Below are 24429 nucleotides of genomic sequence, written 5' to 3'. Positions count from 1 at the left end.
AATGCAGTATTGGAGGCTAAGTCTGCTGACTGCCGACTGCCAGCAGTTCAACAGTTTGATCCTGACTGGCCCAGGATTGACTCAGCCTTCCATCCTTCCAAGGTGGGTAAAATGAGGGACCCAGATTGGGGCAAAAGGCTGACTCTGTAAATCACTTAGAGAGGGATGTAAAGCATTGTGAAGCAGTATATAAGCCTTAAGTGCTAACTGCTATTGCTATGAAGCTTTCTCCCTGCTTGGTAAGTGCAAGAAAGAAACTTAGGTACCATAGTTCAAGGGTGTCAAACTGCCGGCCCATGGGCCAGATGCATCATGACAAAACCGTGCCCACCCCATTGCCGGCAATGGAAAAAAAGTCACGATACATCACAACACATCCCGTTGTGAATTTTACACCCCTGCCATAGTTGATCAGATGCTGGCAGCCAAACTTTCTGGTAACAGAATTGCAGAGGAGGCAGTTCAGCTATGGGCTGGGTTACTTTTTTTTTTTTTCCGAACAGCAGGGCTCCAGATCAAATGCATGAAAAACAGAAATTCGGCAGGCGCAGCTGTGTCTGCTTGTCGGGAGGAGCAATGTCTTGCAAATTCCTTCTTTCTATGCAGCTCAGGGCACAAATGTGCTGCCAGGGAAAAAAAATCTGTGTGCAAGTTGGGACTAGATGGAGGTGCAAGTAGCAGTGACGAAGCAACACTTTCCTCCACCTCCTTCACTGCAGAAGCTCCATCAAATGGTTCACAAGCAGGCTGTCTGCACACATCCTGCCAAGCCATCTTGTAATTTAACACAGTCTAGGCACCCCGTCCAAAGCCAATCAAGCAGAGTTACGATCAGATTCACAGCTCACTGTGACCCATGGTTTGTGGAAAAACTAACACTGGCTGAGGTTCATAATATGCATAAAGGGTCTTGCTGGTTAGGGATGATGTGAGTTGTAGTCCAACTCAGTACAGGTAGTCCTCAATTTACAACCGTAATTGAGCTTGGGATTACAATTTTAAGTCATGGCGATAATTAAACGGGTCATCGTGCAACTGACCAATTTTAAGACTATTTTTATGGGAATTGTTAACCAGACATAATGTCCACAATGGGTGATTTTTTGTCAGGAATGCCAGTTTCCAGCAAAAAAGTTGAAAATTGCAGTACATGACTGTGGGTACTGCAAATGGCTGTAGATGAATCCAAGACTTGGTTTGTTTGTTTGTATTCTTTTGGTTTTGGATCCATTGTAACTTTGAATGATCACTAAGAGACCGGTTAAGGATTACCTGTAGGAAGGTGCCCTGATTGGCAAAGCCTGTATTCAATATCAAGTGAAAGGCTATGGGTGGGGTGGGTGGGTGAAAACAGGGAAGCTGTAGGAGATGACCAGGCTGAGCCGGGGGAGGGGTCATATGCATTATCAGCCATGAGTCCCTGCATGCCCACAATAGATCTAAGTCCAGCCCACCTTGAATTCCTTTTACTCTTATCTCCCATTAATTTCTCTTGACTGTTAGTAGTTCAGATTCTTGCAGAGAGCTTAAGCTTGCAATAAATCTTTATTACCTATTTGAATTGTCTGGATCTCCTGATTTCCCCAGTACTGGACAGAGGAGATGAGGCCATTGAGGGTGGAGGTCCGTTCCCCAAGCTTGTGGGTTGGTTTCCAAACCTTTCATTACTAGGCTAGGTAACATCTTCAACGAAGTTTAGGGGATGCCAATGTCAGTATTCTTGAAACACAGTGAAAGAAAACAGTGGAAGAACATTGACACTGACATCCCCTAAGCTCCGCTGAAGATGTTAGCTGCCTGGTAACAAAATGTTCAGAAACCAACCCACAAGCTCGGTGACTGAACCTCCACCCTCATCCTACAGCCGCGCTACAGATGTTCGCCACTGTTGCAGACATGAAGCCATTGACAAGACATTGCTGAGAGTCTTTTTAGATTTGCAATTAGGGAGTCATAATTCTCCTGGGTCAATCCTATGACACATTTGCACATTTCAGATGACTGAAGTTCATAAAATGACAAAGTTGACAAGAAACACTGAGGCCTTCTGGAGTGTGAAGGCTGTGGCATCTACAAGGTGGATCAAGAAGGTTAAGACAGAGATCTTGATTCCCAGCAGACATTTGAACTGATCTGTTCCTTCAACACATTTTTGTGAAGGTAGACTCAAACCATGGTTGAACGCCAAAACAGACACAATATTATGCCAAGCAGTAGGATTTAAACAATAACCCTCTAGAGTTGAAGCAATTTGCATTTGTACACAAGCTCCAATCTCTTGTAAGGTTTATAAGCTACTGTATAACGCAAAATAACTATTACTAAAAGGTGTTTAGGTAAAAATTCCTTCTATTTTTTTTTGTTCCTTTCTTAAAAGAAAGCCATAAGTGTTCCTTTAAAAAAAAAGCATTTGGCTTTCCATGGGCTTTGAAAAGTTTTTAAAAATCCATTTAAGCCCTTCTCATATTTTAGGATGTGTAGTTTATCCTGATAATTCCAAATATTCAGCCTAGAAACTCTATTACCAGTGATTAATGACCACTTTTCATAAATCAAAGGCAACATTGCCATTGTCTTCATCTCAAACTGCACATTCATCTGTCAGAAGGACTTAAGAGATTTTTGGTGTCCTCTACTTCCTCTAACGGCTGAAGGAAATATTATGTTACCACTTGGGACCGATTGCTCACAAATCTCAAGCACGTTTTAGCCCATTTCAACTCCATTCCTTGTGTTTCTTTTCCAGGTAATGCCTTGTTCATATGTAAAGGAATATTCAGAACTGGTTAAAAGGATAAGAAAGTGGGCAGGAGTCTTGGAAAAACATCTTATATTGCTCTTCTGCAAATACAGGATATCCTCAGCTTACAACACCAATTGTGACAGAATTTGCATTGCAAAGCAAGACAGTTGCTAAATAAGTCACGGCTGATTTTACAAGCATTTTGCCATGCCTATTCAGCAAATCAATCCCATTAAGTGAGTCACTTGGTTGTTAAGCAAATCTAGCTTTTCCCCATTGACTTTGCTTGTCATAAGCCAGCTGAGAAGATTGCAGCTGGTGATCATGTGACCCAGGGATGCTGCAACCGTCATAAATCCAGGTCACTTGCCAAGCATCTGAATTTGGATCACATGACAATTGGGATGCTGCGACAGCCATATAGTTAAGTGTGAGGGCTGGTGGTAAGTCACCTTTTTTCTGTGCTACTGTAACTTTGGTCACTAAACAAATGGTTGAAAGTCAAGGACTACCTGTACTGTAGCAGAAGACAAAAATGTCACTGCAACTAATAAAGTGGTATATCCTTTAAAATACATTCAAAGGCAAAAGGAAAAGAATAAGGAGAAAAGATTAAAGTGTGAGAAAAAAAATGAGGCAAGGAAATGACAGGATAACAATAGCAATAGCACTTAGACTTATATACCGCTTCATAGTGCTTTACAGCCCTCTCTAAGCAGTTTACAGAGTCAGCATATCACCCCCAACAATCTGAGTCCTCATTTTACTGACCTTGGGAGGACGGAAGGCTGAGCCAGTGGGAATCGAACTCCTGGCAGTGAGCAGACGTAGTCTGCAATACTGCATTCTAACCACTGCTCCACCATGGCTCAGGATGTCTTCCATGGTCCAAGCTTTGGCTCATATTTGGCTTTTTAAAAGCCATCGCTTGCACTAACTTCTGTGGATAAGAGCAGGTGTGAAGTCTTTCTTTTTTAAAAAAAACAAGTCACCGTTGACATTGATAACATTACCATCAATCAATTGCAGAAGGCAGCTTTCCTTGGAAAAACTTAAATCCTGCCATGGTACCTTTAACACCATCAAACAAAACATCTGCTTATCTCAAGTCCTTGGGAAGGACTCAATAGGTGGATCAAAATGTCAAATCCAGCATAAACATCTGGCTGACTGTGCAACCATCCATAACAAAGCTAGTACCAATAGGAATAGGCACCTTGGATGCAATCCAAAAACATATGAAGCATCACTTGGACACTATTAGCAATGAGGTCTAGGATACCTCACCATGGCCAACTCACCACAGGACAATTAAAGACTGTATTAATTGTTTCATTCAGGTACTTTTATTATTGGTAGCCTGTTTTGTTGAAATAATTGTAACTCTTGTATTTCTGAACTGAATTTCTTTATTTTATTATTATTGACCACAGTTCAGTCAAAATTAATGTAACTTTTGTATTTGTTGACTTGTCCTGCGGTGAACTGTCCCACAGCAAGTTGGCAGCAGCGATTTGTCCCATTCCACTGGCATTGTCGAAAGCACCATTGGTCAATTGCAGAAGGCAGCTTTACATGGAAGAGCCTACATCCTGAAACAATGCCTTTAACACCATCAAACAATGTCTGCCTATCCCAGATCCAAGGGAAAAATTCAACTGGTGGATAAAAATGCCAAATCCAGTCTAAACATCTGCAACCAACAATAATAAATAGGAAGATAGCCTTGGGGCAGTTCACTATATGCAAAGCCAGCTATTATAGTCATTTCCTGGTTGGGCAAGGCAAGCATTACAGGACTGAAGAATCATACACACTCATCATCTATCTTCTGTAGTGACACACCCTATGAGCCCCACCACAAGGTCATCAATGACCAAGTAGCGTGCTGGCAATGCAGGGAACCGGAGGATGTTTTTCCAAAGGTAATTCATGATACAACCTGTTTACAAACTCTTGTACCGAATGACATGGAAGCCACAGGTCCTGCTAATTAACCTTTTCAAATAATTGGGGCCCAATGTGCCATCTTTCTTGAGGTTTGGCGACAGGATATGAAAGTCCTATTTTGTTGCAAGACAGATAGTTTTCAAAGACATCTCAGAAAAAGATACTTCTTGGAGGAAGACCAAGAGCGGTCTGAAATAGGTCAACCCCCTTGCTATTTTCTGCTTTGCTACTATTGGCATGACACAGGCCTGTCCACAAGATATAGTAAAAAAAACAAAACCGAGATTGCGAATGTGATGGTATGATTGAAGGTCCACCTGTAAACAAAATCAACTAGAGCTTTGACTGCATTGTCAGGGCTGCCATCTTGATTTTTTTGACCATGCCCTAAAAATATCCATAACATGCTAACTACATTCTTGTGGTTTTCATTTGCCAACCTTCCCCTCTGACTTTCTTTTTCACTTGTTCTTGGCCTCTCCACCCGACCTGCTGCCCTTTTTTGAGCTTTGCTTTCTCTCTCCTTCTAAAATGGAGAGAGAAACGGTTTGGTCTGCTCTAGGGGCATTCAATGGCAATTATATTCTCACCTGGTCCAGGTATGCCTTGATGTAATTTATCACCTGTCCAGCGTCGTGTGTTTGAGACGAATACAGCACTGGAGATGAAGTGCTTAGGAGGTCCACTGTAGTCCACTATGTCATATTGGCCAGGCCCTGGTAAAGGAGGATTTTGCGGGGGAGGGACAGCTGGGGCTGAGAAATTCAAGATGCACTTCCTCCTATCAAAAACAAAACAAGACACTGTCTAAGTTCTCTGTGGTTTCAAGCAAAACTAGGGTTATTTTTAATTGGAGTGGGAACCTATGACAAGTCCTCTTCAACTAGAAATTTAAGGACTACAGTTCCCATAGTTCCCCAATCTACATGGCCTAATAACAAATCTAAATTGAGATTAGAATAAATTAGAACTATGTTTAGCACAATTCTAAGTTGACTCTTATTTTGTAGGGACATCTGCATGACATCATCTTGGCTTTCAAAGTTCTTGGTGTTTCAAGATCCTCCAGGATAGTGTACTGTATACAACAGTTTGGAGACACATGCTTCAAAATGTGCAAAATGTGCCGCCGTAACACCTGGCTGCCACTCTTTCAAGCAGCATTTCTCAACCTGGACAACTTTAAGATGCATTTCAAACCTTCTGGCTGGGGAATTCTGGCAGTTGCATTCCTCCCATCTTAAGAGTTGCCAAGATTAAGAAACCCTGCTTTAAATCAAACATTTATTTTCCCAGGATTTCCCGCCACACACTTTTACTGTAGAATACCTTCCACAGAAATTCTGCATGGTAATTCCGGACCACTTTTTAGGGACTTCTTGAAAATAACTGGAAGTTGCTCTTCTCATTAGAAAAGATGGGGACATTTTTCAGCAGTTACTCTAACGTCAGCTTGACATCAATGGTAATTGAAATGGCATCTGGAATGTTCATACTTCTAGTATTTTCTGCCCACAGAAATCTCCTTTATTCATCAGGTTTGATCTACCTCTTCCCTGTTTGGTTGGTTTATGGCTGTTACCCACTGTCTGTTCCCCCTATATTAAAAAAAGCATGAGATGTAGTAAAGATACTCTGACCGTGTGCAGAGAGTAGCAGATTTGTATTAGGAGAGGAGGAAGGGTGAGCTCTGAGAAGTATCTGGGCAAGAATGTAGGGGGTAGATCTTAATCTTATCTCTAGCAAAATGTCTCCATTGTTTGCAGGACAGTGTCTATAAAATTGACTTGGTTGAGCAACTGGCTAATAGTTTTATTAGGCCTTGGGTCACATATGAGCGGGAAGTATGAAAGCACCATTGGTTCCCTAGAGATTGTTAAAGAGAAGGTCAAAATCCACTGATTACACACATTGATGCAAAGTTAGTCCAATCTCTTCCAAGCCAGAAATGTACTCAGTTCTACATACCATAATATATTCACTATCTGTGCACATTGAGCAATATTTGCTATTAGGTTGTCACATCTGGAATTAAAGAAGAATCGCATCATGGATATTCCTGCCTGCCCATATCTTTTCAGAAGCCGAGCCTTGGAATTTTCTAGTCCAACTGCTTTGAGACCCAACATTTATTTTATTTTGCTTTTCTTTGATTATTTGGGGTCATGCTATCGACATTATCATCTGCCTGGAATGTTCTTTTTGCAACGGGACCAAGGAAATGTGCAACAAGAAAGGGTTTAGAGCAGTGTTTCTCAACCTTGACAACTTTAAGACATGTGGACTTCAACTCCCAGAATTCTCTAGCCAGCTTGGCTGGCTGGGGAATTCTGGGAGTTGAAGTCCACACGTCTTAAAGTTGCCAAGGTTGAGAAGGACAGGTTTAGAGACATGACAACTGATTTGCTATTTAAGAAAGGCAGCTGCAGATGTTTGGTAAACATCTTTTCAGGACTTACAGTCCAGAGAATCTCTTTGATGGTCCAATTGAGGTTTCAACTGGCTGCTGATAGGCTGCTGGTCCTGGGCTCAGGGTTTCTGGGTTGATTGTACGACCTGTTTTGGATCTAAAGCAGGACACCAGCACTGGAGGAGACACTCTTATTAAGGAGTCTTTAATTCGGTAGTGACCTAAATTAATAATAATAAAAAAGTAAATATGCAAAACCAACTTTTCAAGTGACACAGCCAGGTATTATTCCCCTTGGAGAGCTGCCCATAGCAGCTTAGTTGAGACGGGCAGCCATACAAATCAAATAATGACAGGGGCAAAAGGAAGCAAAGACAGTACCAAGGACAACAGGTGCCTTGGGTGCAATCCCACAATATCTGGATACCTCCGAACACCACTGAGATTGACAGAATTACCACTAGGCAATTGCAAAAGGCAGCTTACCTCATGCAGCAATGCCTTTAATACCATCTGGGAAGGACGGATAGGAGGGTCTAAACATCTGGCTGGCTGTGTGATGCGCCATAATAAATACAGCTAGTCCTTGACATATGACCACAATTGAGCCCAGCGTTCCTTTTGTTAAGTGAGACATCTGTTAAGTGAGTTCTGCCCCATTTTACAACCTTTCTTGCCACAGGTGTTCAGGTGACTCACTCCAGATGTTAAGTTAGTAACAAGGTTGTTAAACTAATCTGGCTCCCCCATTGGCTTTGCTTGGCACATGACCCCGGGATATGGCAACCGTCATAAATACACGCGAGTTGCCATGCGCCCGAATTTTGGATCGCATGACCCTGGGGAGGCTGCAGCAGTCTAAGTGTGAAACACGGTCATAAGTCACTTTTTCCAGTGGTGTTGTGACTTCAAAGGTCACTAAATGAATTTAAGTCAGGGAATACCTGTACCTACAGTTAACTAATATATTTTTTAATTAGGACCAATAGAAATTATGCAAGGATGTACATGAACTTTTTGAGTTCTTCAGCGCTCTTCCTGAGGCTGGAGAAGAAGCTGTATTCAAGAGTGAGTTGCATGTTTGATATATCTGGCCTACATTCTTGGGCTACCTTCCATTTCTTGCCCAAGAAAGTCTTCTCTTTTTTTTTTCATAGATCGGAGAAGCAGTGGCTGCTTTTCACTGTTTCTGCCCCCACTGAATGGTACCCTTGAATGGAGAACGAACCTCCATTACTTGGAACAAGAGTGAAATCTTCTAGCTTCTTGAGCGAAATGGTTTTTTTTAGCACTACATCTGCCAAACAATTGGATTACAGGGGGAAAAGTATGCCGTTCTTTCGAAGAATTATTTCTATTTTTAAATAACAGACTGTCCATGGAAATCTAAGAATTACACCCAGTCAAGGAGAAAAAACATTAGGAAAATAAAGCATGTTATTCCTTTGTTTAATTAATTTAATTCTCCCCCCCCCCAGCCTGTCTTCTTCTCAGGTTAATGCTAAGTGGCAAATCAGGTGAACTAATAATTTTGACACACAAGGCTGGTTATGCATAGCACCTTTATATACTTGGTAAGGATGAACTACCCTCTTTCTGTTGTCCTTTTTGTCCTTTATTATACAAATAAAGCACACTTTTTGCTCACATGGAGAAGGCACTCGTTCCTGGCAGCTGTATGACAAGGTCCGTTCTGTTTTTGATGAGAAGGCAGACTTGGCACCAAGTTTGCAGTTCTGTTTGCAGAGATCCACGGAAACCTGGAAATGCAAATCTGTGTTTTGCAACAAGCTGATCTTTCAGGCCTCATTAGATTGCTTTTTAATTGGACATTAAATCTGCCTACTTCCAAAACAGTGGCGCTTGTTATACAATCTCTCCGCCTGAAGTATTGCAAGCGCATCAGTCAAATAATAATCTGTTAAAATATGTGAATGCTATTCTTTGAGAATAAAATTCAATAACTAACACAAAGATCTACCTTTATGACATGGCCTTTGGTCAAAGTTAGATAAAACTCTCTTGTACAATTTTTTTAAAAAAATAATGTACTCCACAATTTTATTAAAATACAGAATTTCATAAGGAGGAATGAAATTGTACAGAATCAAGTACGATGATCTGTGTTTTATTCTTTAAAACACTGTTTCTCAGTCTTGGCAGCTTGACAATGTGTTGACTTCAATTCCCAGAATTCCTTAGCAAGGGGCTGGCTAGGGAGTTCTGGGAACTGAAGTCCACACATCTTAAATTTGACAAGGCTGAGAAACACTGCTTTAAATGATTTGCTTTGGTCTACATGCTCTCCAAGGGACGCGGTGGCTCAGTGGGTTAGGATGCTGAGCCTGTCGATCAGAAGGTCGGCAGTTTGGCGGGTCGAATCCCGAGTGCCGCGTAACAGAGTGAGCGCCTGTTACTCGTCCCAGCTTCTGTCAACCTAGCAGTTCGAAAGCACATCAAAATGCAAGTAGAAAAATAGGGACCACTACGGTGGGAAGGTAACAGCGTTCCGTGCGCCTTTGGCGTCTAGTCATGCCGGCCACATGACCACGGAGATGTCCTCGGACAAGCGCTGGCTCTTCGGCTTTGGAACGGAGATGAGGAGATGAGCACTGGACCCTAGAGTTGGAAACAACTAGCACGCATATGCAGGGGAACCTTTACCTTTACCTTTACATGCTCTCCATGGTCTACATTAGCAGATGTCAAGGGCAAAAACAATAGCTGCTAAAGTGAAGCTTTTGTAATATGTTTTTTCTCGGTTCACATACACCTGTTTTTTAGTGAGTACAAATAGATAAATTAAGGGCTTATTATCCTACGGTGAACTTTGCACAACCCTGAGGGAAAGGTGTAACCTCTGGATCTACTTTGTAAGGAATTCTTTGTCTGAAAACTAATTACCCTTTCTAATCCATAAAAGACTCGGGCAACAAATTAGCCTCCAAATAAAACATCACGCAGAGGGACACTGATGGCATAACTGGGACATCAGAGTCTGGAGAGGCCTTCGCCAACCTGGTGCCCTCCAGAGTTTAGAAAGATGGGGATGGTAGACCAATTCATACATCAGAATGGATATTCTTCACAGCAGTCATCTCTGTGGGGCACTAAACATCCCTGCTGGACTGCAACTCCCATCACTCCTTGTCTCTTGTGGGTAATCTAAGGGCTTTGGTGCGAGCTAGTAACTTCTTCTACACTTGTCAAAAGAGAGAAAGAACCTCACAAGTCCTAGCTTGATCTGGGTCCATCTCAGGTGACAACAAAATACGATAAAGCCCAATCTGATCCAAACTGAATCAACAGTGTTGGGCTCTCTCATATCAACCAGTGTCTTTGGAGACAACCAAAGTAGCCTTTTTTACTAGCCCAGTGCTCTTCTGCTTGGTTAGACCTCAGTTCTCCTCTCTATGCAGCTGGCCTGGGAAAACAGAAGTGGGGGCTAAGACATTTAGGGTACCTGATGATGTTGGTTGAGAACTGGCTGCCAAGGGGGTCCAAAAGGACTTGAAAGGGGAGAGTTCTCATGGGGAGGGTGTGGGCTGAAGATTCCCAGCTGAAGCACAACCCAAGTTTAAACCCATCTTCAGCTGTGCATGCTCAGTAAGAGGTCTTGGGTCAAATCGATCTTTCTCAGCATAGCCTACCCTACAGGGTAGTTCTGGTAGGAAAAATCAAACAGTGTTCTATCTAATGACTTGAGCTTCTGTAGGAAAATGGGTCTCTAGGCTAAAAACAAGCAAATTAATTGGGCAATAGAGAGAAACTCCAAAGAAAATCTTTTGATTTGTTTTTCTTTTGTTGTTGAAGCTTACCTCTACTTTCCCCCCCCCCCCAGCCCACTCTGGAGCTCTAATCTAATTCCCCCCCTTTATCTTCTAGGGCTGAACTCTGCTTGAATACATGCTGCAAACATGAATCTTTACTTCTTCCCGTTTGGTCTCCTCACCCACAGCCATAAATTATTGTGCCCATCTACTTTTTCTTTAATAGATCATTTCCTCTTTGGCTTCTCCAAAGGTTACGCATTACACAGTAAGTCTAAAAGTAAATCACCAGTTAGTGATTAACTCATGAGGATTTTATTTTCTTCCCAGGAGAAATCTTCTCTGTAATATTCAGTTTCAATTAATATTTTTATTAGGTTGGGCTGTTGATGATGATAATTGCAGCGATGAATTGCAGGGAATGGCTTTGGGGCAAAACCTCAGAGCTGCACTGAAGATCAATTGCCTTTCCTTCAGTCTCATTTCACCGTTCATTCTGGAGGCCGGTTGTTCCACTGGTTAATTGTTCTCACTGTCAGGAAGTTTCTCCTTAGTTCTAGGTTGTTTCTCTCTTTGGTTAGTTTCCATCCGTTGCTTCTTATTCTCCCTTTAGGTGCTTTGGAGAAGAGCTTGACTCCCTCTTCTTTGTGGCAGCCCCTGAGATATTGGAAGACTGCTATCGTGTCACCCCCTTGTCTTTCTCTTCATTAAACTAGGTAAAGGTAAAGGTAAAGGTTCCCCCGCACATGCGTGCTAGTCGTTTCCAACTCTAGGGGCCGGTGCTCATCTCCATTTCAAAGCCGAAGAGCCAGCGCTTGTCCAAGGATGTCTCCGTGGTCATGTGGCCGGCATCACTAGACGCCAAAGGCACACGGAACGCTTTTACCTTCCCACCGGAGTGGTCCCTATTTTTCTACTTGCATTTTTACGTGCTTTCGAACTGCTAGGTTGGCAGAAGCTGGGACGAGTAACAGGCGCTCACTCTGTTACGCGGCACTCGGGATTCGACCCGCCAAACTGCCGACCTTCTGATCGACAAGCTCAGCGTCCTAACCCACTGAGCCACCGCGTTCCCTTCATTAAACTAGACATACCCAATTCCAGCAACCGTTCCTTGTATGTTTTAGCCTCCAGTCCTCTAATCATCTTTGTTGCTCTTCTCTGTACTCTTTCTAGAGTCTCAACATCTGGGAGTTGAAGTCCACAAGTCATAAAAGGGCCAAGTTTGAAGACCCCTGATCTAGAAGAAGATCATCTACCCCTGTAGATCCCTTGCAAGCCAGGAGAGATCAGGCTTAACTGATCCATTTGTGGCCTGATATATCTATTTCCTACAATTCACCTCCGTCTCTGCACTTCACTGCACTGTATTCGACATAAAAAAAAAATAGAGCCATCCATTCCAATTTCAAACCCGCAGGTCTACTTTGCTTTTTTTGTTTAGGAGAATGCTGCTTCTAATTATTAGTTTGTTTCTAACTATAATTCAGTACATTAATTTCCTATCTCTCACAGTAGGTGGCATCACTTAACCAACATTGGCTGGCCTCAAGAAAACTAAGAAGGATTGGATTGAGTTAACATTGGTTCATGCAAATCTTTCTTGAGAAAAATCTAGCGTGCTTCAACCTCTCCTCAGTATTAATGAGTGGGTTTTGATGCAAATGTGCCAAGGCAGTGTTTATCAACCTTAGAAACATTAAGATGGTGGGTAGGGGAATCCTGAGAGAGGGTCGGTAAATACTGCTTTAATGAAACCAGGCCTTCAATAAGATAGAAGTGAGCAGCTCACTTAGTGAGCTTCCATTCAATTCCTTCCTCCTTTATCATTTCACCAACTTGCCTCTTTCTGTCCTTGATGAAAGAGATCTGGCCAGGCTGAGCCCGAGGGAGGGGTCAAACACATCATCAGTCTTGAATCCCTTCACACCCACAAAAGATCTAAGTCCAGCCCACCTTAAATTTTGTGGCCAATGGAATTCTTTGGCCAACTCCCTTTGACCATCAATAGTTCAGATTCTAGTCAAGGAGAGAAGCAACCTAAAACTAAGGAGAAACTTCCTGACAGTTAGAACAACTAACCAGTAGAACATCCTGCCTCCAGAAGCTGTGAAACGCTGGAAGTTTTTAAGAAGAGACTGGACAGCCATTTGTCTGAAATGGTATAGGGTTTCCTGCCTGAGTAGGGGGTTGGACTAGATGACCTCCAAGGTACCTTCCAAATTATATTATTATTATTATTATTATTATTATTATTGTTGTTTTGTTGTTGTTGTTGTTGTTGTTGTTGTTATTATTATTATTATTATTATTATTATTATTATTATTATTATTATTATTATTATTATTATTATTATTATAGAGAGCTTTAGCATACAGTAATCCTAGATACCTAGACAGCTAGACAGACAGACAGATTCATCTGAACTGCCTGGACTACTGATTTCCTGCGCTTAATACTTTTGAGGTCCAAATTGGTCTTCTGCTCACCACCACCTTTCCCTTGGGACTATATCATTACTTACATTGTATTGGTTGGGGGCTGGTGTGGCCCTTTTGGGAATCTTCCTGGCAAATGGTGGATGAAACATGCTAGAGTACCCCAAGCTGAAGTCTTTCTTGGAATGCAGAGTAGGTGGGATGTCATAGGCATTTGAAGCAGGATAGTTGGGAATTCTCTGGTGAGCAATCCGGACATCCTGCAAAGGTTGGAATAAATGAAGCTGAAGAATTTTTAGGTAAAGCTGACTGAATGGTATATCACCACCCCTACCCCAAAAAGTCAATTTATGGAGACCTTGATGCACTCTGAGCTTGGCTGTTTGTTTGCAGACATTCCTTACCCAACTGATGATGTTACCTAGTCAGGAAATGAAACATCTGCAATCAACCACATTCAGAGAGCACCATGGACTCTCTTCTATAAGACTATGTATCTCTGATTTTTTTTTACCTTGCCAGTTAAATCAGGGAAAGGCAATCTTTTCATGGCAGTACTGCATTTGTGGTGCCGAAAGGTGTTATCTCCAGAAAGGCTGGAGGGTTGTGGGAGTATCATACTGTATTTCCTTTCGATTCCCCACTCATGTCTTTATGATGAGATTGCTATCTGAGCAAGAATTTTCATCCCAATGAGAATCCTCTTCAGCCTCTCCCTGGAGTGGTAGCATCACCGCAAGCTGATTTATTGCATCATATTCACATCACAACTCTTTCTTGGACAGTGTGATGACAGCTGGTATTTAGCTGCCACTCCAGTTTTGGACATATTGTCTCTGTGATGACGTAAATATAAGCTCTCACCACATTAAGCAGGATTAAAATATATCGTGTGATTAAAATCGTCTCAAAATTAAACTAGCTGGTATACCAAGCTGGTTAAGAATATGAACTGCGAGAGATGAGTCTGGCTTAAATGTCAGCTCAGATATATTACAGAATTTGTTGGACTGTTTTAAAAAACCTTGTGAACCGCCTTGAGTCCTACGGGAGAAGGGCGGTATATAAGTTTAATAAAATAAATTAAATAAATAAATAAATTTGCAAGAGCAGCCTATTTCATAGGGCCGTTGTAAACCTTATTGAGATAATCTGATGATGTACCATCAAGTCATTTTTGACTTCTAGCAAACACATTTTATTCATTATTGTTTGGGAAGGGGCAAATAAAATCAGGCTATAGAGTACAAGTAGGCCTTAACTTTCAAGCGTTCATTTAGCAATCAAAGTTACAACAGCACTGAAAAAAAGGGACTTATGACCATTTTTTACACTTACAACCATTGTAGTGTCCCCATGGTCAACATTCAAGTGCTTGGCATCTCCTGTGAAATTTAGGGTGGTTGCTGTGTCCTGGAGGTCACGTGATCATGCTTTGTGACTAAAGTCAACGGGGAAGCCAGATTCACTTAACAACCGTGTTACTCACTTAGCTGCAGTGATTTAAAGAGCCTTTGGTGGAGCAGTGGGCTAATGCCTCCTTAAGTAACACCAGCTGCCTGCAATTAGTGCAGGTTCGCGTCCCACCAGGCTCAAGGTTGACTCAGCCTTCCATCCTTCCGAGGTAGGTAAAATGAGGACCCAGATTGTTGGGGGCAATTAAGCTGACTTTGTAATAATGCTGCTTGGGGGTGTGTGTGAAAGCCCTAATAAGCAGGCATATACATAGAATGAAGGCTACTGCTAAGCTTGTAAGCCGCCCTGAGTCTTCGGAGAAGGGCGGGATATAAATGGAATTAAAATAAAAATAAATAAAAATAAAAATTTGCTTAACTGTGGCAAGAAAGGATGCAAAATGGGCCAAAATTCACTTATCAAATGTCTCACTTAGCAACAGAAATTTTAGGCTCAATTGTGGCGGTAAGTCAAGGATTACCTATATTGAATTTTGGAATGGGAGAAAACTTCTGAGAATAACACGGACAGGCAAGAAAATGAACAAATGGATCGTCAAACAATTCAACCCCAAACTGTCCTTTAGGGAACAAATGACAAGGCTTGAAGGGCCATACTTTGGACACATTATGGGCAGACCTATTGTAGCTCTCTGGAGAAAACTCTAATGCTGGGAGAGGGCAGAAGGAAGGAGAAGAAGAGGGCGAGCATCAGCAACGTGGATGGACTCAGCTATAATGGGAACAGTGGAAAACTGGGGGGACCCAGAGTTGGACACAGATCCTCCTGGAAAAGAGCCATCTGTGTGGTTGCTAGAAGTTGACACGAACTTGCTGGCACGTAATCAACCAGTCAAGAAATCTCTTAGCCTGTGCTTTTCTACTCCAAGAGTTCAGGTCTCCAAGAGTTCAGATTCTGACATATTAAAAGCACAATTTGGAAATATGTCTGATGCGGAAGAGAATGGAGCAGAACTCTGTTTTTTCAGCTGCCTGCCATTAGTGCAGGTTCGAGTCCCACCAGGCTCAAGGTTGACTCAGCCTTCCATCCTTCCGAGGTAGGTAAAATGAAGACCCAGATTGTTGGGGGCAATAAGCTGACTTTGTAAAAATGCCGCTTGGGGGGGGGAAAGCCCTAATAAGCAGGCATATACATAGAATGAAGGCTATTGCTAAGCACATTGATTTGTGCTTAGATTGTAAGCCGCCCTGAGTCTTCGGAGAAGGGCGGGATATAAATGGGATTTAAAAAAAAAGTATGTTTATTCGTTGCCTTGGAAGAGTGAGGAAAATTCTCAGGGATGACTCACACCCTGGTCGGTATCTCTTTACTCTCCTACCATCGGGTAGGAGATACAGGAGTATAGCCAGCCGTACCAACAGGCTGAAGAACAGCTTCTATCCGTGGGCTGTTAGGCTCTTGAATGGGGAAATAATCTTATAATTTTATGTATGACTGACTTGCGAGGCCGGTGTGTTTGTGTGCAATTAGCTCACATGGTGTAATAAGATGGTGGGTTTGCTGTCACTGTGAGTTGTGGGGGGGGCACGAAGGGAGGCTCAGCCAATCTCAATGTATACATGGTTGTACTTTGACAATAAAGGTTCATTCAAAGAATATTTCCACTTGGTAGGATAAAAGGGTGTGGTAGCCACTCAACACCAGCAATTGTGCTCCAGAATCATACATGGTTTAGTCTTGTGAATAGTACCAAGCTGTAGTTTGTTCAACCATGGTTTAGTGAATAAATCAAAATTGGTAGGCTTCACTATGATGTAACCTCTGGTTTATAAGTGGCTGACTTCCTCTAGCTTGTAAACCATGCAGAATCAGAATCACTTAAAACAGTGAGATGAGGGGGGGTTGCATAAATTTGATTAATAAATGAATACTTGCAAAACTGAAGAAGCCGCATCCACAACCAAATGTGCATATCCAGTTTTGGATAAGGAAGGAGACATAGTTTAGGGTTAAGGTTAAGATTGGGGTTAGAAAAAAGTTGATTCCACTACAATTAAAAGGAATTTCTTTTGTAAATTACTTTTAACAGTCAAAGCCAAGTTGAAGTATGGCAATCTCTGCCAGTGGGTGATTGCACCTTTTATCTCTCTGTCATAGGGTCATAGAGTGCTTTTAAAGAGCAGGAAAATAAAAGTGTGAGCTACAAAGTGCAACAGCGTGACCTTATTTCTGTCATTTTCTCCTCCACACGTGAATGATTTCCATAAACTATTTTCCTTACCAAGGAAGGGAAAAAACAGGTTCCTTTCCGAGACTGGGAGACATTGTTGAGAAGCAGAGATTGATGGATGATATTATAAAGTCCAGGTCCTGGATTTTCGTTCTGGAAGAAAGACAAAAGTCATTGGGAAGATGTCACATTGATCGGCCTGCCAATATTCGGGAAATGGGCCTGATTAACGTGTGCTTCAAATAGCTATTAACAGAAGAAACAACGAGGGGTTCCCAGGACGTGGTAATATATTTTGTTTCTTAATAATTAGATCTCATTAAATTGTCTTGCCTGATGTACATGTGCTCCAAAGTACATGTGCTCTACATGTGTTCCAAAGTCCACTAGTAAAGGTAAAAGGTTCCCCCGCACATGCGTGCTAGTCGTTTCCAACTCTAGGGGCCGGTGCTCATCTCCGTTTCAAAGCCGAAGAGCCAGCGCTTGTCCGAGGACGTCTCCGTGGTCATGTGGCTGGCACGACTAGACGCCAAAGGCACACGGAACGCTGTTACCTTCCCACCGTAGAGGTCCCTATTTTTCTACTTGCATTTTTACGTGCTTTTGAACTGCTAGGTTGGCAGAAGCTGGGACGAGTAACAGGCCTCAGCTCACTCTGTTACGCGGCACTCGGGATTCGACCCGCCAAACTGCCGACCTTCTGATCGACAAGCTCAGCATCCTAACCCACTGAGCCACCGCATCCCCTAAAGACCACTAGTAAGATTTTGGCCCTTTAAAACATTTTTGTATTTGGACCAAAAGACACCTGTAGGATTTTTATGTCTCAAAGTCCACTAGTAAGACATAAAAATCCTACAGGTGTCTTTTGGTCCAAATACAAAAATGTTTTAAAGGGCCAAAATCTTCAAGGATCACTGAATCTCAGGAAGATTTAGTCTTCTCTCTCCCAAGCTCGCTAGATTTCACCTGGGAACATGTAGTGATCTTGTAGGACTTTGGTCATTACAATTAAAAACAACAACCACCCTTTTTACAGTATTTTTTTTGGGGGGATCCCATCTATGCCGTCTGCTCTCAGGCGCCATTTTGCCAGCAAGGAGCTAATCTGCAGACTGAAAAATAAAGACTATTTTTAATGGCAGTACCAATGGGTGACCTTATGTCAAAATAGGCATTTTCGTTCTTGTTCTTCTGTAAAAGAATAAAAATAACAGGGGCTGGTTTTGCTACTTAAGCACATTGCTAGTAAACAAAGATTCTCTGTGTTTATTCTAAAATAGGGCAGTTTGCTAAATTGACAAAAAAAAGCATCAAGAGTTCTTTAAACAGAACCCACTGTCCTACTTGGGAAGCATTGTGCCCTTGGTGGCAAAATAAGGGCATGGGCCTTCCTCCGTGGAGAGTTGACCTGACATGAGCATGACCTCATGGGTGGAGATGCACAATGGCATGAAAATGTGAATAACCTTTCCATTTTCATAAGCCACTCAATATCTTTCTGGCTTGTGGTTTCATTTATGGTCAATTGTCCCTGTGCTCTAAGCAGATTCTTCTTTGCTTGTTTCAAAATCAGAATAATCTCATTTTAATGGAGCATATCTCAAGTTACATGGCGAAACAGGCCTCAAGTAGAAGATTAGGTTTCCCCAGCGTCTGTGCAGCAGCATAGAGAGACTCAAGGAGCGCAAATCCATTGCATGCTTAATCCCACCTAGACATCTGATTTGCCCTGAATTGTTTAAGCGTGTGGTAGAATGTATTATTTTAAGGAGCCGCACCCCTCCTGACTCAATTTCCACCCAGAATGACATTTCTTTTATTCCTCAAAGAGTGCTGGGTGGGTTTGCTATTTATAGAAAGCAAGCAAGCAAAACAAGATGGTTGTCCTGAACACCACTTTCGGTCTTGTGCAGATGACACAGAGAGCTTCATCTAAAAATGGGCTTAAAGCTTGATTAAGTTTTGCAAAAGCCTCACAGAGTCAAGCAAAACAGTGACATTGGCCAAGATGGCATCTAAAGAATTCAGACCTGGTTCACAGCTTGCACCAAACTGTGGTAGGTTTAATCATGGTTTGTTGAACAACCACAACCCAGATCATGGGTTCCTAACCTGGAGTGCAAGATAGTATTTCAGAGGGCGCAACAAAGAGTGGCTTGTGTCCCTAAGTAATGAGTCACAAGTCACAATGACTTTTGTAGAGGGTGCAAACATTAATTAAACAATTCCTAGGGCTGTAGCACATAGAAAAGGTTGGGAACCACTGGTCTCAAAGGCGGATCTGGGCTCATCAAAATAAAACGCATCATGTTGTGGATGTGTTGGATGAGTTGGGGCCATGATTCAACCTCTCGACTTTCTGGAGAGGAACAGGAGACCAACAGATCACCAGAAAAGGATCCTTTTCTGATCATCCGGTTTTTTCAGGGTTTCATGAATAGGAATCAGAGGGCAAGGTCTCTGAAAAGCACATTTTTTGGCTGATGAATTTTGGTGTTGCCGTCTTGCTGGACTCAGGACCACAGGCTGCCAATCGCATGGCATGGCATGGCATGATGTGTGGGTCTCAGCAGGGCAGTCTGGAATGTCCAAAAAAAAATCAAGAGAGCAGGTACGACTGTGCAATGAAGCCCTTTTGGAGGCTTGGCATGCACAACACACTTAAGACAGGGGCAGATTGGAGGATGCGGTTACAGACACCACTTGATTTTTTTTAAAAAAATGATTTGAGAATGTAAAGCATATATATTTGGGGGGGGGGGGTTGTTCTTTCCAGAGGTTTTCCAACGGCCCCTCCCTCCCTGCCTCCGAGTCCCCCCAAAATATTAGATGTCCACCTGCAGTTTCTTCCTCTATCTATACCAGGGTTAGGCAACCTTGGCTCTTTTATGACTCGTGGACTTCAACTCCCAGAATTCCTGAGCCAGCATGGCTCAGGAATTCTGGGAGTTGAAGTCCACGAGTCATAAAAGAGCCAAGGTTGCCTACCCCTGATCTATACTGTCCCCATACTGTTCAAGGGGGAATGCATGTTATAAAATAAAATCAATATAAAATAAAATCAGGATGGCATCCCCAATGGTGCAATCAATGCTCTGCCTGATACTTTTTTTTAATGTGCGAAGCTTCATCCTAAAAAACAGGGGGAGTCTAATCTCACTATCATGGCTGCCATCCTAACTTTTTCGCCACACCCTGCAGACACCCCCGTCAGGCCTGAGACTGTCTTAGTTGCAAAAAAAAAAAAAAAAATCCCTAGAGAAAAGTCAGAATGCCAGTTGCTCCCTCCCTGAAACCTGGGAAGAAGCTAATGTTCTCTAGGGATAGTGGAGAGCCTGCCAAAACTTTGTATTCCTTGTGGCTTGGCTCGCTGCCTGCAAGTGTTATAAAGCAGGAAATTCCTGGGAGGAGAAAGAGGCACTTTGTAGAGCCGATTTCAGACTTTTCAAAGCCTGCTGGCTTGTTGGACTGAGAACTGAGCCTCAGGCATGGTTCTTCGGTTGTCCAGCCAAGACGTCCATCCAGATGAGATGCTTTCTTTGGCTCTGCATGGCTGGCTTGGCAAGTGATGGGCCTCAGCCAGCTATTGTGAGGAAGGGAAAGGCTGGAAAGCTGCATGATTTTTGATGGTGGAGGAGAAGGAGGGAGGAAAGCCAGGTGGGGCCTCTTCAGTGGCTGAAGAACTTGAGGTGCGAGAGAGCTATTCTTCCCATCTGCTCCTTTCTCCCAATCTTTTTTTCTTTCCAAACCTGGCAGCTTGAAGTTGCTTGGACTTCAGCTCCCAGAAGAAAGTTGGAAAAGTTTGATCCCAGGACACAAGACAGCCTTGATCTCTGCCACACCAGTTCACACCATACTGACTTTGTCTATTCCTAGCTCATGCGTTTAAAGCAGGGGTATCCAACCTTGGCAAGTTTAAAACTGGTGGACTTCAGTTCCCAGAATTCTCCAGCCATGTTGGCTGGAGAATTCTGGGAGTTGAAGTCTACCGGTTTTAAAGTTACCAAGGTTGGACACACCTGCTTTAAGCAATCTTAGGCTGGATCTTTTCATTCAGGAAAGTAATTTGTCTTTGCTGCTTAATCTAAACCTGAGATATGGTGTATTATTAATGTTGTGGTGCTTCCCTCCCCACCTGCCAATACACAACCACTTTAGGGCACGCATGGTCACGTGACCTGACCAGACTTGATCAATCATTGGTAGGTTTTCTGGCAAGTGTTTCAAAGGAGGGGGGAGGAATACAAATCCTTGCCTATTCACCAGTTATTTAACATATTTGAAATATTCTTAGAATCACTAATGAGGACAATATATTTTTATTAACCACAAGGACAACCAAAAGCAGGCGGCAGATTTATTCTGTCAGCAAGACGTAATCTTTATACAGTAAGGAATGAATTATGCTAAAGATGCCTGGTAAGAAAAGGTTATGAATGGAAAAGGCTGAGAGGAATGAGGAAGGTAAGAATCTCTTTATAAACAAATGGGGAACAAGCATAGCAGCTTCCTTTAGCACAGGGGTCCCCAACCTGTGAGCTGCAGCCCAGTACCGGTCCGTGGCCTGTTGGCCACTGGGCCATGGGAATGGCTGACGAGTGCGTCCTCCCCATTTGCGCTAGTGCCGCTGTGTAGGTGCTAGCGGCCCTGTTTGTGCATGTGCATGCATGGGGGCGCTAGCGCCACTGCCAGCCTCACACGGGCACTAGCGGCCTATTTGTGCATACGTGCGGGTGCTAGCACACCATTTGTCCATGTGTGAGGGTGCACGGGTATATTTCCTGACTCCTCTCTTTCCCTCCCGACTGCCCACCCAGAAAGGTTGAGGAGCTATGCTTTAGCAGATCTCTATATTACTAAAACTATATACTACTACAACTCTCATTCTGTTTAACTGTTTGTACCCTCAAGATAGCCCAAACAGTACATAGTACCTCAAGAAATTTTTTATTCAAGTTACCTTAAATCCACCAACTTAAAAGATTACATAAAAAACAAATCGGGGACCCGCTATCCAGTGGAATTGAGATTTTCACAACATTCAGACCAGTTTTATTGGCAAAGTTGTGGCTCTTGCAGCAATCCCTGTGGTCCTGTGATGACTATTTCCGATGCTCCCTTTAATGGTATATATAGAAATCATCTCAAGGGCCCAGGGGAAGAGATGCCACCTAGAAAACAATGATAAGAGAGGAAGGAGCCCCTAGTGGCTTAATGATCAAAGGAAGAACCTTAGGAAGTTCCCACCCTAATGGATCATATGGTTAAAGATCAGGGCAGGAAGTCTGTAGCTTCAGACCTGCAAGATTCTGTAGTCTAATTATAATAAAGTAGATTTAGCTCATCTATTTTACTGTTATCTTTCATCCAGCAGAGCTGATACTCCTTGACAGCTTCCCATGAGCAAAGTCAATGGGGAAGCCGTCAGGAAGTCAGTAACCGCTCCCGCTCCTACTGCCGTTTTGCCCACTTGTGGTCAACAGATCAAAGCGTTGTCTCATATCTACTAATACCATTGCCTTTCTCTCTTGGGAGATCTCAAGGTTGGTAGGTTTTTTTAGATTTTTTTTATTCTAACGTCATTACTTTTATAAATAACTCAAGGTGGCAAACGTACCTAATACTCCTTCCTTCTCCTATTTTCCCCATCACAACAACCCTGTGAGGTGGGTTGGGTTGATAGCAGGGGATTGGCCCAAAGTCATCCAGCTGGCTTTCATGCTTAAGGGGGAGGGGAACTAGAATTCACAGTCTTCAGGCTTCCGTTTTAGTGACTTAACTACTAGACCAAACAGACTTAAGTTACTGAGCAAATCATTTTATTCACTTCTTTTTTTTCTCTTGATTTTAACTGGTGTGTAGCCCTTTTTGGCAACCTCCTAGAGACCTTGGTAGCTGGCGGTATATAATTTCAAAATAAACTCGTTTATTTACATTTCATGTGTTAAGAAAAAGTACTTTCCCCCAGTAAGAATATTTGTGTCTGTGTAAAACAAGGTAATATTAAACAGCCTCTTTTTATAGGCACAGAGATTAAAAAACAGGGGAAAAGTCATCACACCTTTGCTTCTGGAAAGAGAACAAAGAACTTGGTCTAAAGAAGATGTCCCCAACCTTTTGGACACCAGGGACCAGTTCCATGGAGAGAGGTTTTTTGTGTTGCCTGCATCTCTCAGATGGGGCTTTCCTTGTTTGTGCAGACCGGTTGCTGGCATGCCGCGGCCCTGTACTGGTCCACGGACTAGGACTTGGGGACCCCTGGTCTAAAGGATGCTGGTGGTTTGTTCCTCACAAAGGTGATGAATTTTGCACTAAAATTCAGGTTTTAAAAAAATGTCTTGAATTTTTTCTCATATACTTACGAGAAAAGATGGCAATGATGTAGGATTAGATTTTTCATCTTTTGACTCATGGAAGCACCAGTGTGGAAAACCGCACTTTAAAGCACACAGACACACACACACACACACACACACACACACACACAATATGTGTCCTGCTTCCTCCCTTAATGCAGTTTTGAAGAACTTGGGACTCCTCTTTTGTGAAGCTCTACTGTCCTCTACTGGTCAAAAGGGAAAATTATAATGCCAAAATAGAAGAATCTTGCTTTAAATAATCTGACAGTCTCAGCTTCTTTTCCAAATGATTGTTTCCCAGATTCTTGCTATAAACCATGACTATTCATTTGGAATAAAAACCAATTTGGAGATCTGTTTATAGCAGATGTTGTGAGTGCTCCATCACTATAGAGGTTTTAAAGAAGAGACTGGACATCCATTTGTCTGAAATTGTGTAGGGTCTCCTGCTTGAGCAGGGGGTTGGACTAGAAGACCTTCAAGGTACCTTCCAACTCTGTTATTCAGTTGCATTGTGTTAAAGGCCTTGAGTTGTTATGTGGCTTACAAAGGCTGATTTTTGGATCTTTATGTACCTTCTGTATCCAACAGACCAGTGTTTCCCAACTTTGGCAACTTTAAGATGTGTAGATTTCAGCTCCCAGAATTCCTATGCTGACCGGGGAATTCTGGGAGTTGAAGTCCACACACCAAGGCTCCACAAAGAGCCTTGGTGGAGCAGTGGGCTAATGCCTCCTTAAGTAACACCATCTGCCTGCAATTAGTGCAGGTTCGCATCCCACCAGGCTCAAGGTTGACTCAGCCTTCCATCCTTCCGAGGTAGGTAAAATGAGGACCCAGATTGTTGGGGGCAATTAAGCTGACTTTGTAATAATGCCGCTTGGGGGTGTGTGTGAAAGCCCTAATAAGCAGGCATATACATAGAATGAAGGCTACTGCTAAGCTTGTAAGCCGCCCTGAGTCTTCGGAGAAGGGCGGGATATAAATGGAATTAAAATAAAAATAAAATAAATCTTAAAGTTGCCCAGATTGAGAAACACTGCAACAATACAGAACACCATTTCCCTCCAGCATTATACAACAATCAACCATGACTTAACTTAAAGAGA

At 42.6% G+C, this 24429-nt stretch overlaps 1 protein-coding gene across 4 annotated transcripts in view; it reads right to left on the bottom strand.

The window, feature by feature from the left end:
- STPG1 (sperm tail PG-rich repeat containing 1) overlaps nucleotides 1-24429 on the bottom strand; it is a 209719-nt gene that overhangs the window by 4616 nt on the left and 180674 nt on the right. For all 4 annotated transcript variants that reach the window (XM_081335301.1, XM_081335300.1, XM_081335302.1 and 1 more), the window contains 5 exons: nucleotides 17010-17111; nucleotides 13399-13572; nucleotides 8752-8863; nucleotides 7153-7324; nucleotides 5284-5474 (listed from right to left, as the gene is read on the bottom strand). In XM_081335301.1, coding sequence (XP_081191427.1) covers nucleotides 5284-5474; nucleotides 7153-7324; nucleotides 8752-8863; nucleotides 13399-13572; nucleotides 17010-17111 — 751 coding nt within the window. The remainder of the gene's footprint in view (nucleotides 1-5283; nucleotides 5475-7152; nucleotides 7325-8751; nucleotides 8864-13398; nucleotides 13573-17009; nucleotides 17112-24429) is intronic.

The sequence above is a fragment of the Vipera berus genome (genome assembly GCF_964194415.1).
Source record: "Vipera berus genome assembly, chromosome: 9".
NCBI classification, from domain to species: Eukaryota; Metazoa; Chordata; class Lepidosauria; order Squamata; family Viperidae; genus Vipera; species Vipera berus.
The sequence above is the reverse complement of the archived record's forward strand: the minus strand, read 5'-3'. Positions and strand labels throughout refer to the sequence as shown.